Source organism: Cryphonectria parasitica, assembly GCF_011745365.1.
Source record: "Cryphonectria parasitica EP155 unplaced genomic scaffold M406scaffold_1, whole genome shotgun sequence".
Taxonomy (NCBI): Eukaryota; Fungi; Ascomycota; class Sordariomycetes; order Diaporthales; family Cryphonectriaceae; genus Cryphonectria; species Cryphonectria parasitica.
In genome coordinates, this window is record NW_024468909.1 from 1,932,038 (window position 1) to 1,946,925 (window position 14,888).

At 52.9% G+C, this 14,888-nt stretch overlaps 7 protein-coding genes across 7 annotated transcripts; 5 read left to right on the forward strand and 2 right to left on the reverse strand.

Moving 5' to 3' along the window:
- Nucleotides 1–611: 611 nt before the first annotated feature.
- On the forward strand, nucleotides 612–2,143 carry M406DRAFT_66406 (uncharacterized protein; the record flags this gene model as incomplete). Its single annotated transcript, XM_040924999.1, has 2 exons — nucleotides 612–810; nucleotides 912–2,143. 2 exons carry the CDS (start codon nucleotides 612–614, stop codon nucleotides 2,141–2,143), a joined length of 1,431 nt encoding a protein of 476 aa, XP_040780912.1.
- Nucleotides 2,144–2,773: 630 nt separating this feature from the next.
- On the reverse strand, nucleotides 2,774–3,853 carry M406DRAFT_86758 (uncharacterized protein; the record flags this gene model as incomplete). The annotated part of the gene is made up of 2 exons (XM_040926086.1): nucleotides 3,694–3,853; nucleotides 2,774–3,628 (listed from the first exon to the last, which is right to left on the reverse strand). Exons 1-2 carry the CDS (start codon nucleotides 3,805–3,807, stop codon nucleotides 2,774–2,776), a joined length of 969 nt encoding a protein of 322 aa, XP_040780913.1. The 5' UTR covers nucleotides 3,808–3,853.
- A 318-nt stretch (nucleotides 3,854–4,171) lies between these two features.
- M406DRAFT_348970 (uncharacterized protein) lies at nucleotides 4,172–5,489 on the forward strand (the record flags this gene model as incomplete). Its single annotated transcript, XM_040922436.1, has 4 exons — nucleotides 4,172–4,376; nucleotides 4,453–4,577; nucleotides 4,639–5,071; nucleotides 5,251–5,489. Exons 1-4 carry the CDS (start codon nucleotides 4,325–4,327, stop codon nucleotides 5,487–5,489), a joined length of 849 nt encoding a protein of 282 aa, XP_040780914.1. The 5' UTR covers nucleotides 4,172–4,324.
- Nucleotides 5,490–5,493: 4 nt separating this feature from the next.
- Nucleotides 5,494–5,900, forward strand: M406DRAFT_100628 (uncharacterized protein). Its single transcript, XM_040914917.1, has one exon. It carries the CDS (start codon nucleotides 5,520–5,522, stop codon nucleotides 5,817–5,819), a length of 300 nt encoding a protein of 99 aa, XP_040780915.1. The 5' UTR covers nucleotides 5,494–5,519; the 3' UTR covers nucleotides 5,820–5,900.
- A 274-nt stretch (nucleotides 5,901–6,174) lies between these two features.
- On the reverse strand, nucleotides 6,175–6,866 carry M406DRAFT_245600 (NADH:ubiquinone oxidoreductase 18.4kD subunit; the record flags this gene model as incomplete). Its single annotated transcript, XM_040916345.1, has 3 exons — nucleotides 6,175–6,291; nucleotides 6,356–6,523; nucleotides 6,606–6,866. 3 exons carry the CDS (start codon nucleotides 6,864–6,866, stop codon nucleotides 6,175–6,177), a joined length of 546 nt encoding a protein of 181 aa, XP_040780916.1.
- Nucleotides 6,867–7,327: 461 nt separating this feature from the next.
- M406DRAFT_335723 (uncharacterized protein) lies at nucleotides 7,328–8,155 on the forward strand (the record flags this gene model as incomplete). Its single annotated transcript, XM_040921067.1, has 1 exon — nucleotides 7,328–8,155. The coding sequence occupies one exon, from the start codon at nucleotides 7,328–7,330 to the stop codon at nucleotides 8,153–8,155; it is 828 nt and encodes a 275-aa protein (XP_040780917.1).
- Nucleotides 8,156–11,436: 3,281 nt separating this feature from the next.
- Nucleotides 11,437–14,878, forward strand: M406DRAFT_248220 (uncharacterized protein; the record flags this gene model as incomplete). Its single annotated transcript, XM_040916513.1, has 4 exons — nucleotides 11,437–11,664; nucleotides 11,729–12,583; nucleotides 12,642–14,277; nucleotides 14,352–14,878. The coding sequence occupies 4 exons, from the start codon at nucleotides 11,437–11,439 to the stop codon at nucleotides 14,876–14,878; spliced, it is 3,246 nt and encodes a 1,081-aa protein (XP_040780918.1).
- Between the last annotated feature and the right edge of the window lie 10 nt (nucleotides 14,879–14,888).

A 14,888-nucleotide genomic window follows, 5' to 3' on the forward strand; every position in this document is an offset into this window, starting at 1 on the left:
TACGACTTCTCAAAGGACACTCTCCTGTGGGATGCGCGAGGTCTCCGTCAACGCCTGAAAGACGAGCCTTCGTCGTCAAACGTTCGACCTTTTTTCCCCTCCATATGAGGCAGCGTTTACTCCAAAGCATTCAGAATTTCAACGTACTTTCCTCACCTTTCCTCGTCTCTCCATTTGCAACACAGATTTTTTCAGCTTCCCTTGCCCCAACCTTCTCTTTGCTTCGATCTTGCTCCACCAAATAGTATCACAAGGCAGTCCGAAGAGGATATTTGACTTGGCCTCCCATCGTGCCTTTGCCAAAGAGGTTCAAGAACTTGAATGCTGCGGATACTCTCCCTCTTCTTCACCCTTTCTGTTCCTCTTGATCTGGCGCAGGCACCGACTGTTTATACACATCGGCAGCAATAATCACCACGCGGTTGTCAACAGCACATTTCTTCTTCTATTATTCTTCTCCAAACGTCAGATCTCACAATACTTGAGTGGTTCACACAGCTCTTTCCAATTCTTGTGCTGCTTCTCAACAAAAGGAAGAAGAAGCAGAAGAAGAAAAGCAGACAGCGGTCTTCTCTTTCTTAAAATCACCCAACTCCAGAATCTCAAGCACTATGCGGTCCCTCAAGTCCATCGTGATCCTCATCGTTGGCAATCTGGGCGAGGACGCCTTCGTCACTGCCGACTGGTCGAATCCTCAGAAACTTGCCACTGAAATCAAGAGAGCTGGCATGCGCCAAGTCGACCATCTGTGCAAGCAGGTGACTCACCTCGTCGTCAGCCGACGCGCTTTCAAAGACAAAGCCCCGGAAGGTACGTCAGCTAGTAGTCTCATTTAAAAAATGCAGAAGAAGAAAAGAGAAAGAGAAGAAGGCCGGTTCTATCCCTTGGAATTGACACTTGGAAATTACTAGTCCGGAAGGTTCTCGCGATGAGGCCGAGCAAGAGAAAGCCTGCAATCGTTACCTGGGACTGGCTGGACGACGTGATCGCAGACAAAAAGTACTATGGGCACTACGATGTGTACCACCCAGGCAAACCTCGCGACATCAACGCAATCAATGCTAAGCGTTGTAAAAAGGTGAAGGTCACCAAAGATGAGGCCTTTCCGGAAGGTGAGGATGCTACTGCATCGCATCAGACTGATCAACAGACTTCCCGCAAGGGCAGCCAGCAGAACCCGAAACCGTCAACCCCCGCGAAGAAGGAGGAGACGACGACAGCAGTGCACCTGGCGGCTAAGTCGGTCAGTGGAGGGAGCTTCAAAAAGACGACCGAGGTACCTCAAATCCAGGAAACAACCGAGAAGAGCATTGACAAGCACATTGACCAGTTTAAGTCTGCTCCTGAGGAGAAGAAGAATAAGAGGGAGGAGGAGGCTGGTGAAAAGAAAGCCGTCTCATCTGGAAAGACCAGCCCCCAGAAGCACACCAGTGTGGGACTAGGCCCGCACGTCTTGGATAGAAAGACGCCAAGTGAGCGCGAAGCCAGTCTGGCCCCTGTCAAGAAAGTCCTCGATGTCGAGGACTTCGAGAGTCTTCAAGCTTGGGTGGTCGCAGCAGCTCTACGGCCTTTCAAAGATGACAAGGACCAGTTCCAGTACTGTATCGAGCTCAAGAACGGTGACTCGAGATGGATGCTGAAGCTTGAGACGTCTACTTCCCACTCTGTCAAGAAGATGTATCGAGTTTGGGCAGGTCTATATGATACGTCTCCTCGCGCCAGGTGCCAGCAGACGAGGGGTCCAACGCGGGACTTTCAAGAGGCGATGGACCACTTCAAAACCTTCTTTCAACGAAAGAGTGGATACAGATGGGACGAACGTCTATTGAGGGCAGGCAAGGACCAGCCAGAGTGGCATTACCAGGCCCCGGCTGAAGGAAAACCCACGGGCACTGTTCCTCCCGAGTATACACCTGGCCATCCAAAGTGTGTCAAGGTTGAGAAACTGGCACCCCTCAACTTGCACGGTTTGATATGCCGGACGAAAGAGGATGCAGCCAATAATCCACAGCACCCGATGGAGGCTAAGAAGGACGATACATCCAGCGTGCTGCAGAGAAAGCGTAAGGCAGATGATGAACTCCGCGCGGAGAGCTCAGTACCCAGCTTCAAATGGATGAAACACAGCCGTCACGACGAATAAAGAGGGGAATAGCGGAAGTCATGGAGCCTGTTCAGAGGACCGTGTCACAGTCTCCCAGGTTCCCACGAGATGGATGCGCTGCAGCTAGGTTGGGGAGGCAATCTATCCTTGATGAGGTTTGGGTTTTTGGGACAGGAGTGGCATGTATTCACTTCGTAGAACGGACAGTGAGACAGGAAGTAAGTTTGTCGGAGCCCAATTCGAAACCCAGTACGATGAGGAACACCCAACTGACATTGGCATCGCAGAGGGTTCGTATGAACATGATCAGGGCGCATCGGGCCCTTAGTCATACCCCCTCATTCCACAGGAATAGAATGGATATTTTTTTTCTTTCTTTCGCCAGGGTAGTTCTCCATGGAGGGAATCTTTATTCAGTATTGCATGCATATTTCCGCATTCAGGACATATCTTGTGTGGGTGGGCAGCGCGTGAGGAACGACGGAACTTCGTGCAGGGTAAGAAGACCGTAGGGTATTGCGACCTACTAGACTCGCGTTGACTTAAATATTTCTGAATGAAACGCAATCGCAATGCTTCCTGAATATACGCAATAAGACCACAAACGCCATGCATGCTCCGCTTGGATCATTCTGCAACCCTCTGAACGTAGAACATGAACAAGTCATCTCAAAACCTCAGTTTCGGTAGAACAAAAACAACCAAGATCATGACCACCATAAGTCCATAAATCCATGCGTAGAGCATGATGCGGCCCCACCAGCCCTTGCCCTCCGTCATCTTGGTGATTGCGCCCATCCGCCTGGCGGCTGCCTCAAGACTCAGTTCATTCTTGTTCAAACCTTCGCCAGCCCGTGTCAAAATCTCGGTGTCCTCCTGAAGCGCCTCACCAAACTTTTGAGAGGATAGTTTCAGCTGACTTGCCATCCTCAGGAGATCTTCTGTCACGACTTCCTGTTCCTGACGCTGATGATCAAGGATCGCTTCGGTAGTGGAAATATCAGAAACCTCTGTCGAGCGATTGCCAAATAGGAGTGATCTGGTGGCGCCGGTAGTCTGTGCCGTGTCTAGGTCCTGTGGCTTCTTCTCCTGATCTGATGGTGCTGTCTGCTTGCCTCGGGACCGCAAATCATGGGCTGTGATGACATCCGGTTTCTCTGACAGAACCTCATTCAGGGTCTCGACGGTATTCTCTCTCTGTACCGGCGACCTTGCTGCTTGCTCATCTTCGTATTCATCTCCGTCTCCTGTAACTTGCGTTGCTACATCCGTAGACCGCGAGTCCATGCTCTCACTAGGTGTCATGATGATCTCGTGCAGGATGTCGTCCGCCTCGGAACCCGTGTCATCATCATCGACATGTGTACTCATCTCCTCCAAGTCCTTTAGTCGGTGTGTTATGTGGTCGAGAACTTCACGTTTCCGCTTCAAGTCGTCTTGCGTCTCCTGTTTCCTCGTCAAGACTTTGATCGAAAAGGCATCTTGGTCCATCTTCGTGAGCAGCGTTCGTGCATAGTCGATGTTCTACGGGCGGAGCTCAGAATTAGCACAGAGTTATTTTCTTGCTTCACATTACTCTTGACACTCACAAATGCCAACTTCTGACGCTCGTACTCGCTGTTTCTCAGCCTCCGCTCTCGATCTGCGTCGGCTCTCAGGATCGTCTGTTGGAGGCGATTTAGAAGGCGATCAAGATCGACCATTGGATCTGGCTGTTTTGCTCTCGCCCCAGGGGCTAGAGGATCGAAGGTAAGTCGGGCCATCTTCGTGGACAATGTTGGCGCAGCAGAAGAAAGGTCATGCAGGAGTATGCCCCGGATCAGCCCTTGTGGTGTTGACGTTCAAGGACAGCTTTTCGTTGTATTGTGGCGCGAGCTCACCTGTGGCTTGTAAAAGTACTTTACTAAGTACGCGATCCTCTGAAAGAACCGCCGCTAAGTTTGGACAGGGGTCCATCCAGCCCAGCGTGGGGAACTACACAGTACCTATGCTGCTGCATTTAAGTGCTTGGGGCGGGTCGGGTCTAGCGTTTTTAGCAGTGAACAGTGCGTTGACGTTGCTCGCGACGCGCCTCAGCTCTGGTAACGTGTAAAACGTTCAAGGAGTCCAGCCATTCGACCCTCAATAAGTATCATTTGCATTGCATTTCTTTGATAGGGAGCAGGCTAAATCGAGCACCCTATTTCCATCTAAATCAAAATCATCTTCATTTCCGTCAACATGGCGAAGGAAAAGAAAGCCGCAGTTGATCTACAGAAGATGATCAATGAGAGTAAGCCTCACCCGCCCGCGCCCTTCACTCTTGCGAAAGCCGACTTTTCTGACCTCTTTCCCTCGCTTGCACGCAGCTCGTGACCGCAAGAAGGCACAAGATACTGCGGACAAGATATTTGGAAAGAAGGCTGCACCCACAGCTCCGAAGAAAGCAAATGGCGCAAGCGGCCCCGTCTCCACCCGCGCCGGAGTGAACAAGGTAATTCCGCCAAGGACGATGCAACCACTTGCGTTTTGTAGGAACTGACAGTCATTCTCAGAGGGTTGTATCCTCCAAGGCCGTCGCCAAACCTAGCAGCCTTGCAGCGAGAACGTCCGGCCGCGGCGGCGCCGCCTCCACTCGACCCAAACCCAACCTTCGCGCCAACCGCAACGCCCAGAGCCTCGCAAATGCTCTATTCCGCGAGAACCAGAACCCAGGAACTGCGCAGGTCAGCATCGTAAACATCAGGAAGGCCAATGGCCCACGAAGAGGAGGTTTACAGGTAGCAGGAGCAGCAGCAAGGGCGGGACCGCGCCCGGCAACCGGCCTGACAATCAAGGGACTTGCAGGTCCTCATGTTGTAGAAGTCCGGGGCTTTGCTCCCGGTACAACGGCTGCCGATGTCGAGCAGGCGACGCGGAATCAGGGCATTGCTGTGCATAGCTGCCAGCTTATTCGGACTTCACCAACGGTGGATGCCGATCTCACTTGTGAGACCAAAGAGGACGCGGATCGAGTGCATGGGGTTTTCCACAACAAAGAGGTTGGTTGTCGGCATCCTAGTCTATGTGTCGTGGTCGATACGATAGTGACTGACCATCCTTCACTTTTAGACGGACTACGATCACAGAACTGGTATAAGTTACACCCTGACTGTCCACAAACCAAGGCCAGTACCGGCATCAGATGGCTACCAGTCACAGCTGTCCCAGAACAACGGTATTCTTGTGGACGGATCGATGGGGTTTGAACCGATGGCAGTGGATGATGGCGGCAATGGAGGCTTGTACAGCGATCAGCTCGTGGGATCTGCCCGCAACACAAATAGCAGTCGGCGAGGACGAGGATTCCGAGGCGGTCGAGGAGGCAACAACCGCTAGGAGCGACATGATGCACACAACGACCTGAATTCTAATCACTCATACTCGTACGACTACGATGATGGAGAGCGAAGCCGTGACAGGCAGGACTGGTCTGGTAATCAAAGCTCTGCTGGGCCCCGCGGTCGTGGCAGTGAGCAGCTGCGTCTCGACCACCGTCGCGAGTGTGATAATCGTCGCCGCGGTAGCTGGGGCGCATATCGCAGTGAGCCGTACTACCGGAACGATGAAGGTGATGGATACTCTCAGTCTAGGGGATGGAATGACTGGGAGTACCGGAGCTGAAGAGAGAACGAATCTGGGAAGATCGGGGCAGCATTCGGACAAACGTGGTTTGGAGCTTCTTGACGTTATCTAGATGGCTTAGGACAGGGAGCGCACCCCGTGTAAAATATGGAATCCACAGGCGTTGCAAGAAAAGAGATGAGACTCCCTGACCAACAACCGCCAGACTCTATATGTGGCTGCGAAAGGCATCTGGTGGTGCACATTCAGCAAGCTATATCGGGCACTGGAGTCAAAAGTGGTAGTTGAAGCAGTACCGTTGAGAATGACCGCTGAGATTATGCAAATCATTCAAGAGCGCCGCGATTAGACCTGAGGCGCAGAGACGGATACCCAGCAGACGGACCCTTGGAAGAGCTCGATTCAATTCTACCAACAGCTCTATGTACATGTGCACTCCCATTACCTCAACTAAGAAAGCCAATGGTCTAGTGAGGTGGGTGAGGCCTCGACAGAGGCGGGACGGCGCCCAAACCCTCGGTGTCTTCGAGAGGATATGATGTCTGCGGTAGGGATTCGAGATGCTCACGGTGGTGCTCGTTAGCCTAGAGAGAGCAATGGTCAGTATCTTACGAATGTCTGCATGCGCGAGGATGGGACGTGACACACATATGGCAGACCGCAGTAGTTGCAGACAGCAATCTCAGGCTTGTCGGTGTTGATGAAGATCCGCGGGTGTCCAGCAGGGCCGCCGCCGCCGTCACAGGCCACCACGCGGTCGTGTGTCCAGCGGACGGGCTGCTTGTGGACGAGCTCCATTGCGGAATAGGATTGAGGCTATATCGGCATGTGTCAGCACCTCTACTGCTGTCTGGCTCGGACGCTGGAAACATGAAAGCTGGTCTAGGGAGGGACGCACCTGCAAGTCGAAGTCCGTCTGCTCGAAGCGAGGACCGGTCATGGCGACATCGCGCGGCCGCTGACTCCGTGACCAGATTTCTTTCCTGTTGGGCGCCTGGGGCAGCTCCGTCGGCACCTGGCTCTCCTTTTTGGGCACTGGGGACTCGGTCGACGGTGCGGGCGTGACGGCTTTCTGCTCCAATTGGCGCGCTGTTGTGGTGAATGATCGCTGGGCAAGGCGTGTTAGCCCGCGGGCTGACCGAAGGTAGGTTGCGGACATCATCTTGGGCGGTGGTGTCCTCGTTGTTGTTGGAAGGGGTTTTAAGTTTGATCGAGGTTGCAAGCTTGGAGCGAGGCCGTCCCGCGAACGTCAGTAGTGCAGCGCAGGTGAGGTTGCGGCGGCTTAGTTAGCCGTTCTCTGATTGGCTGACCAGAGCTGCTCTTGCGTCTGCAGGGATCCTGGTCCCTTTCAAACTTTTGAAGGCCGGCGCAGAGCAGGCTTGTGCAACTAAAAGGAAGTTGGAATGGAAGATTCTCCAGAACATCAGTTCTCCAACTTTGCACCTCGCGATTGTCTTATATACAGCTTAGCTTGCGCTCTTTCGACATAAGACGGTGCTCCCCCCTGGTAACCAGGTCCTCTGGATTGCACATTGGAAACCACAACTATTTGCAGTGCCTTTCTCCTTTTTTTCTTCGATCGCCTGGTGATCTCAGACAGGACAACCCAAACAGCCCAAGATGGCTTCAGGTACACCCAGCGGCGCCTCGCAGAGGCTACTTACCATGAAGTTTATGCAGAGAGCTGCGGCAGCATCGTCACCTACCTCACCGAGCACAACTACCTCCGATGACGGGCACTCCTCGAAACGCAGAAAGACAGCAGGCCGGTCGTCCATGGGCGAGCCCGAAACCTCAAGCTACGTAATCGACCAGAAGGCAGCGCGAGCTGCGCTGGACGAGGAAGAACGGAAGCGGCAGGTTGCCATTGCAAAGGTGGCTGAGCAGCTGGGAGATGGACATTGGGTTCTCGATGCGGCGAAACTGCCTCGCTCAGACCGCCAAGCGGTGGCCCCTCTGAAGACTGTGCAGGTTGGATTCTCGCAGATTGACAGAAGAGGAGGCTTAGAGGACGATTCAGACAATACAGACACTTCGACAGCAGACGGACCAAGTTTCCGGGCGTATGGTCCTGAGAAGAAAGTTCAGAGAGACAAGGCAAGCAGTTACGCACAACGAACGGGTGTGCCGAAATATGCTGACTTATTTCCGCTTTCCCCTCTACCTCAGAGCAACAGTGATAGTGATTCGGATAGTGACTCGGACGACTCTGACTCCTCAGACTCTTCCGATGAAGATTCCAGCGAGGAGGTAACACAGGAGCAGCCTGGTCGTGCCAGCTACGGAGCACAGAAGCGTGACGAACTTCGTTCGAAACAGAACGCTGAACGTGAGAGAGCCAGGAAGCTATCTTCACAACGCCGAGAGAAGGTGGTGAAGCTGAACAAGCTTACCTCGATCTCTGGTGCGGGGTCTTACAGTTCCAAGGGCAAGCCTGGGCGGCGATGATCATCGCGTCTTGAGGCGGTCAACCCTAGCAGAACGTACCTACGCGTCCCTATCCTTTGCGGAGCGCAGAGCCGCAAGAGGTGCGCTCAGTCCATCTCTTGGTGCACCGTAATCTCTCCAAGATCCCCTACCAGACCTTGGCTCTCTCATACATAGTCTGTACATGCACAAAACATGGGCATGAATTCTACCAAGGCTCCGGACAATCCGCTGAGATTAGTAAATTCAGGCTTGCTCAAGCTGACCAATGCAATAAGCAAGGCTGATGGGATATTGCGGGGGCGGGCCATTCCTGATCTGTACTGCACGCTGTTGCCTTCCTGGCAACAGTAGCTTTGCTATGGCTCAACCCTCCCCCCCCCCCCCCCCGTTCGGGTCACTACCACAGCAGACAAGGAGGGGAGTACCAACTCATCGATAGACGTACGATGTGCAGGACTCATCGTGAGTCAGCGCCACACCCTGAAAAATGTCCAAGTCGTCAATCGACCCAGGGCGCACTAGCTATAGGTGGATTACTCCAGGCAAGCAAATCGAACGTCAATACATTTTGTTCCTTGTTCAAACGATGATAGAAGTCTGCCCTACATTTTCCTTGCCAGAACTTGTGTCACATATCACATATCATAACGACGAGCTAAGCAACCCCTGGACGTGCAGACCGTCCAGTGCAGTTAGGACTCTCGTCTCTCCTATTGGCGAACGGACGCATGCTGGACTCCACAATAAACCCAATCAACTCCACGACATAGCATCAGTGCTTTTCTACTGTCATGGCTCGCAGTCAGCAAGGTCCAAAAGTTTACATTCTCATCAACTTTTCAGTGGGTGATTTCGTGCCAATGAACACTGTCGCGAGCCTGCAGTTGATGGATGGCACATGATCACATTGCCGTCTCACATCATGTTAAGCGCAAGTGCCACTGTCGGCCACTCTCGGCGAATGGCAGCGACTAATGTGACCTTCGAAAAACATAGGGGTGCAACATTTTGGTCCTCTCATCATATACTACCGGGGCGCGCGGGATAAATTGGGGACGAATAATTCCACAAAACTTTGGGAACCTGCGGACCACGGGAAAAGACCACTAAACCCCCTGGACCTCTAATGCAAGCGATAAATCCGTCCGCCCCGCGATCCCATCCGCCCATATCGATAAGATCTTAAGTAGGGTGGCAGGGCGGCAGCCGGGAGGAGGACCCTGAGTTCGAGTTCGACTTGCATAAGGCGGCCTTTGCTTATGGCTAAAAAGCGGTAAACAGCCGCTTCCCCAACGACCATCCGCTGTTTTTGAGGCAAGCGCAGCGCCATTGTCAACAATCCCGGTGGTTTTTTTTCTCTTTTAATAAATCACTTTCTCATCTTACCTCCACCGCTCGCAGACTTAGACATCTTGCTGTGCGTCTGGAGCTCCCTTGGTTGTGCCGCGACCGCGGGAAGGCTGAAAATACGGTGTACCCCGTCTCGGTAGCACAAATACAATACGTCACGACAGCCGGTTTTCTCTCCCTGTACACCGGGTGCCCATCCGCGGACATTTTGTGCGTTCCGTGTTCCCCATCTCATCTGAGAAATCTGGAGAAGAGAGGTTCCCTCTTGGAAAACCAACCCGGGGACTCTTGAAAATTCGAGCGCGCAAGGGTGAAAAGTTGGTGGTAGAAGCTTCGAACCGTCCAGTAAGTCTTGATCCGTCTCATCTCATCTGCAACTCCTTCAGTTTGTGCACAGCCTACACAAAATGCTCTTCTGCTCCCAATCCGAAAGTGCATAAGGGGGTTTGAAGGGAACCTCATGGCACGGGACTCTTCATTACTTACTTGCCTTTCTCCTTGTGCTTTCCATTGTGAGCAGGACCATATTCAACGAGACAAATGATGGTTCTTCGGTTTTCCCTCCCCAGATGCGCTGTTAGGCAATTTGCTACGTATATTGTTTTATTTCTTCCTTTTCAATTCTCTTTTCTCATTCCAAGGGCCACAGCGGCTTCCAGTCCTCTAAAATAAGTCACGTTTGGGGGCCAGTTCGTCGATGTACTTCTACAAATCTTAGGTACTGTGGTACATGTGCTGACACTGGATTAGGCCTTACATTGACTGTCGGCTAAAGGTCGCCACACAAGAAAAAAACGTCGATCCAGCGACGACCGCATTCCAACGCCCGTCAAGGTCCTTTTGCACAGGCGTCTCCTCGTACTATATTACGTGGCGGCTTTTGGCACGCTACCATTACTCGTCAACTCATCAGCAGGGCAGGGTTTTGGGCCTTTAGGAATTGCACTCTGCTCTACACAGCCTATAGCGCTCAGCGTGCAGTTTACCAACCTCGCCATCAGCGTCCCTCTTTCCCAATTTGGGGCAGGCTTCTCACCTCATCCATCTCTTGGACCATATGTGTTGAATCTTGTTTTTAACCCTGTTGCATCAACGTCCACGTTTATTTTTGTTCTCCTTCACTTTTTTTTTATTTTGTTCTTTGGTGCCAAGGCAACTAGATGAGATTTCCGGGTCGCTCTTGTCTGCGCTCAAGTAACACTAGCATCGGCAACGCTAACGGCCAACGGCGGACTTCTATCAAGTACGTGCTACGTGACCCCTTCGGTTGTCTCCATTCGACATTTTCCACAGTGAAACACAATTCTCTCTCGACCACCACCCCCCTCCAAAAGTGTATCTTTCGGTGTGCCCTCGCTCCCGCCCAAACACTCCCACTCGATCTCAAACTGACATCGTCACACTAGGAACCTCCAGTAGGTTACTGCTACTACACAAGTACCACGCCAGGCGGACACACGAAAATCTGACTTGTTGTGTGGTGACGTTCTCAGGCTGACTGGAGACTCGACAGCGGCGAGTACAGAGGCTTGCGCATCCGTCCTGACACTGCCTGTGGGTCTCTTCGCCGTCCTGAGCCTGTGGTCGACTCTCTGGAACTCGGATCTACTGTAACGCCACGATCCAGAGCCTCTGGTCATAGACTTGGTGTGAGCATCATTTCTCCACACAAAGTCGCACAAGTCTCGCCACAGACAACCAGCCCAGTTGTCCCGCCTGGACTGTCCCATCTGGTCCGGGAAATAAGGTGCTCTCCCACTCACGGCCTCCCGGGATCTCGCACATTCGGAAGCACCGCACCTGGTCTTGCCCCTCGCGTCCTCGGATCTTGGCCCCTGATCGATCTCAAAACCAGGCCAGGAACCCTACGGTCGACTAAAAAACTCGGTCATTTTTGGTACTCATCGGTGTATTCTACCAGTTCTCGACATCGGTTGTTCCCAGACGAAATGCCGCTCGCAGAACATGAGCTCCGCCCCGCGGAGTTGGTGACTGACCATCTGGAGACGCCATCTCTGGACGATCGAATCTATCGCGTCATCCGGCTCCCAAACCAGCTTGAGGCGCTGATAGTTCACGATGCTAAGACTGACAAAGCCAGTGCGGCCATGGATGTCAATGTGGGAAACTTCAGTGACGATGCGGACATGCCAGGCATGGCGCACGCTGTCGAGCATGTAAGCCGCGTATCCCCCCTCCCCCCTTTGCTGAGTCAAAATTTACATACTGACCTTCAATAAGCTTTTGTTTATGGGCACCAAGAAGTACCCGGAGGAAAATGCCTACAACCAGTACCTCTCTGCTCACTCTGGCTCATCCAACGCGTACACCGCGGCAACGTCAACCAACTACTACTTTGAGGTTGGAAGCCGACCAAGTGATGACCAGGAACCATCTGCCACGAACCCTTCGCCTCTGAAGGGTGGTCTCGACCGATTCGCACAGTTCTTCATTGAGCCGCTGTTTCTCGAGTCAACGCTCGACCGCGAGCTTCGCGCTGTGGATTCTGAAAATAAGAAGAATCTTCAGAGCGACACGTGGCGGCTCAACCAGCTTGAGAAATCTCTGTCCAACCCTGCACACCCCTACTGCTATTTCTCCACGGGTAGTCTTGACACCCTGAAGACGAAACCGGAGGCTCGAGGAATCAATGTGAGGCAGAAATTCATTGAATTTCATGAGAAGCATTACTCTGCCAACCGGATGAAGCTCGTGGTTCTAGGACGAGAGCCTCTGGAGCTTCTAGAAGCCTGGGTTGTGGAATACTTCTCGGGCATCGAAGACAAGAACCTAGAACCCAATAGGTGGTTGGATGCGCCGCCGTTGGGACCTGAGCAGCTTGCTACGCAGATCTTCGCAAAGCCAGTCATGGACTCCAGAGAACTGGGCCTTTGTTTCCCATTTCCAGACGAAAACGAGCTCTTTGAGTCGCTGCCTAGTAGATATATCAGCCACTTGATAGGGCATGAAGGTCCTGGCAGCATCATGTCTTACATCAAGGGCAAGGGCTGGGCAAATGGTCTGAGCGCTGGAGCCTACCCAGTGTGCCCCGGATCCCCTGGAATGTTTGAATGCCAAATTCGACTCACCGAAGAGGTAAATCACACTCTTACACCGTCCGGCTTTTGTCTCAGTGCTGATCATGTTGCGACAGGGTTTGAAAAACTACCGCGAGATTGTGAAGGTATTCTTCCAATATGTCGCTTTGCTGCGTGAGACCAAGCCACAGGAGTGGATCTGGGAGGAACAGAAGGGTATGGCGGATGTGGACTTTAAGTTCAAACAGAAAACCCCAGCGAGCCGCTTCACGAGCAAGATTAGCGCCGTCATGCAGAAGCCTTTGCCCCGAGAATGGCTGCTTAGCGGCACCAGCCGTTTGAGAAGGTTTGACCCCAAGGCTATTCGCGAGGGCATAGACTGCCTGCGTCCGGAAAACCTCCGGATCTGCATTGTGTCCCGTGACTATCCAGGAAAATGGGATAAGAAGGAACAGTGGTATGGAACGGAGTATGCCTCTGAGAAGATTCCAGATGATTTCCTTGAGGAGATAAAGAAGGCTGGCTCGAGCACCGCTGCGGACCGAATTTCGAACCTGCACATGCCCCACAAGAACCAGTTCATACCTACCAAGCTTGAGGTGGAAAAGAAAGAGGTCAAGGAGCCTGCGGTCGCGCCAAAGCTGGTCAGGAATGACGGCATGGCGCGTACGTGGTACAAGAAGGACGACCAATTCTGGGTGCCCAAGGCGAATTTGATTGTCAGCTGCAAGAGTCCGGTAATATACGCATCAGCTGAGAATGCTGTCAAAGCGAGGGTTTTTACGGACCTTGTTCGGGATGCGCTGGAGGAATATTCGTACGATGCAGAGTTGGCGGGTCTGCAGTACCACGTCTCACTGGATTCTCGGGGACTATTCCTCGAGGTCGGTGGGTACAACGACAAACTCCCGGTGCTGCTCGAACAGGTGCTCAAGACGATGAGAGATCTGGAGATTAAGGAAGACCGGTTCGCAATCATCAAGGAACGTGTGAGCAGAGCGTACCGGAACTGGGCTCTACAACAGCCATTCCATCAGGTGGGAGAGTACACCTACTGGCTGACCACGGAGCACGACTTCACAGTCGAAGAGTTTGCCGCCGAGCTACCAATCGTTACGTGCGAGTCGACCAGAACTTTCCAGAAAGAATTGCTCTCGCAACTCCACATTGAAGCTGTGGTGCACGGCAATGTGTACAAGGAAGACGCTCTCAGGCTTACAGACATGCTAGAGCAGAGGCTGAAGACACGCCCGTTGCCAAAAACGCAATGGCCAATCTGGCGCTCGTTTCTGTTCCCACCTGGCTCAAACTATGTGTTCAAAAAGACCCTGGGAGATCCTGCCAATGTCAACCATTGCATTGAGTACTTCCTATTCGTGGGTGAAAAGCACGAACACATGCTCCGATCCAAGGTCATGCTACTGGGCCAGATCCTTCACGAGCCCGCTTTCGACCAGCTTCGGACAAAGGAGCAGCTGGGCTACATTGTGTTCAGCGGCATGAAGACCAGCGCGACAACGTTGGGTTTCCGCTTCATCATTCAGAGTGAGAAGACGACACAATATCTAGAGACCAGGATCGAAAGCTTCCTGACCGCCTCCGCGGAGACGCTGAGGACGATGAGCGATTCAGACTTTGAGGGCCACAAGCGCAGTGTTGTCATTAAGCTCCTCGAGAAGACGAAGAATCTTGACGAGGAGACCAACCGCCTCTGGGGCCAGGTATCTAATGAATACTACGACTTTGACCTGCGTGAGTTGGACACAAAATACTCCATTGCGAACTGACTCTCTGACTGGGCAAGCTAACAAATATATGGGAAACAGCACAAAAGGCAGCCAGCCAAGTCAAGCAGCTGACCAAGCAGGAGATGGTGGATTTCTTCGATCATTACATCAGCCCGACATCGCCAGCCCGCGCCAAGCTCTCTGTTTGGATGGTCGCGCAGGCGACTAGTGATGTGTCGACCAAGCAGATCTCGGAGCTTGTCAAGACACTCGATCTCGATTCCTCGGAGCGTGAGTCCCAGGCGGCCACGGATCTGCAGGCGCGGCTAAGCGCAGCGGGTCACGACGAGGAGAAGGAGGTGGAAGGTCTCAAGGAGTACCTCTTGCACGATCTCAAGGTTGCCGAGGCCAAGATCGACGCTGCGGTAGAGGTGTGGAGAAAGCTGTCACCCACGGCTGACGGTGTGCAAGGTGCCCACGAGGAGCACAACCCGCCGTCGCTGAACGGGACGACCATCAGCTTCATTGAGGACCCGAGAGACTTCAAGGCCCGGCTGCCCGTCAGCGCGGGCGCAAGGCCAGTCAAGGACCTGACGGAGTACGAGGAGCTAGATCCGAAGCTCTAAGTCGCAGATC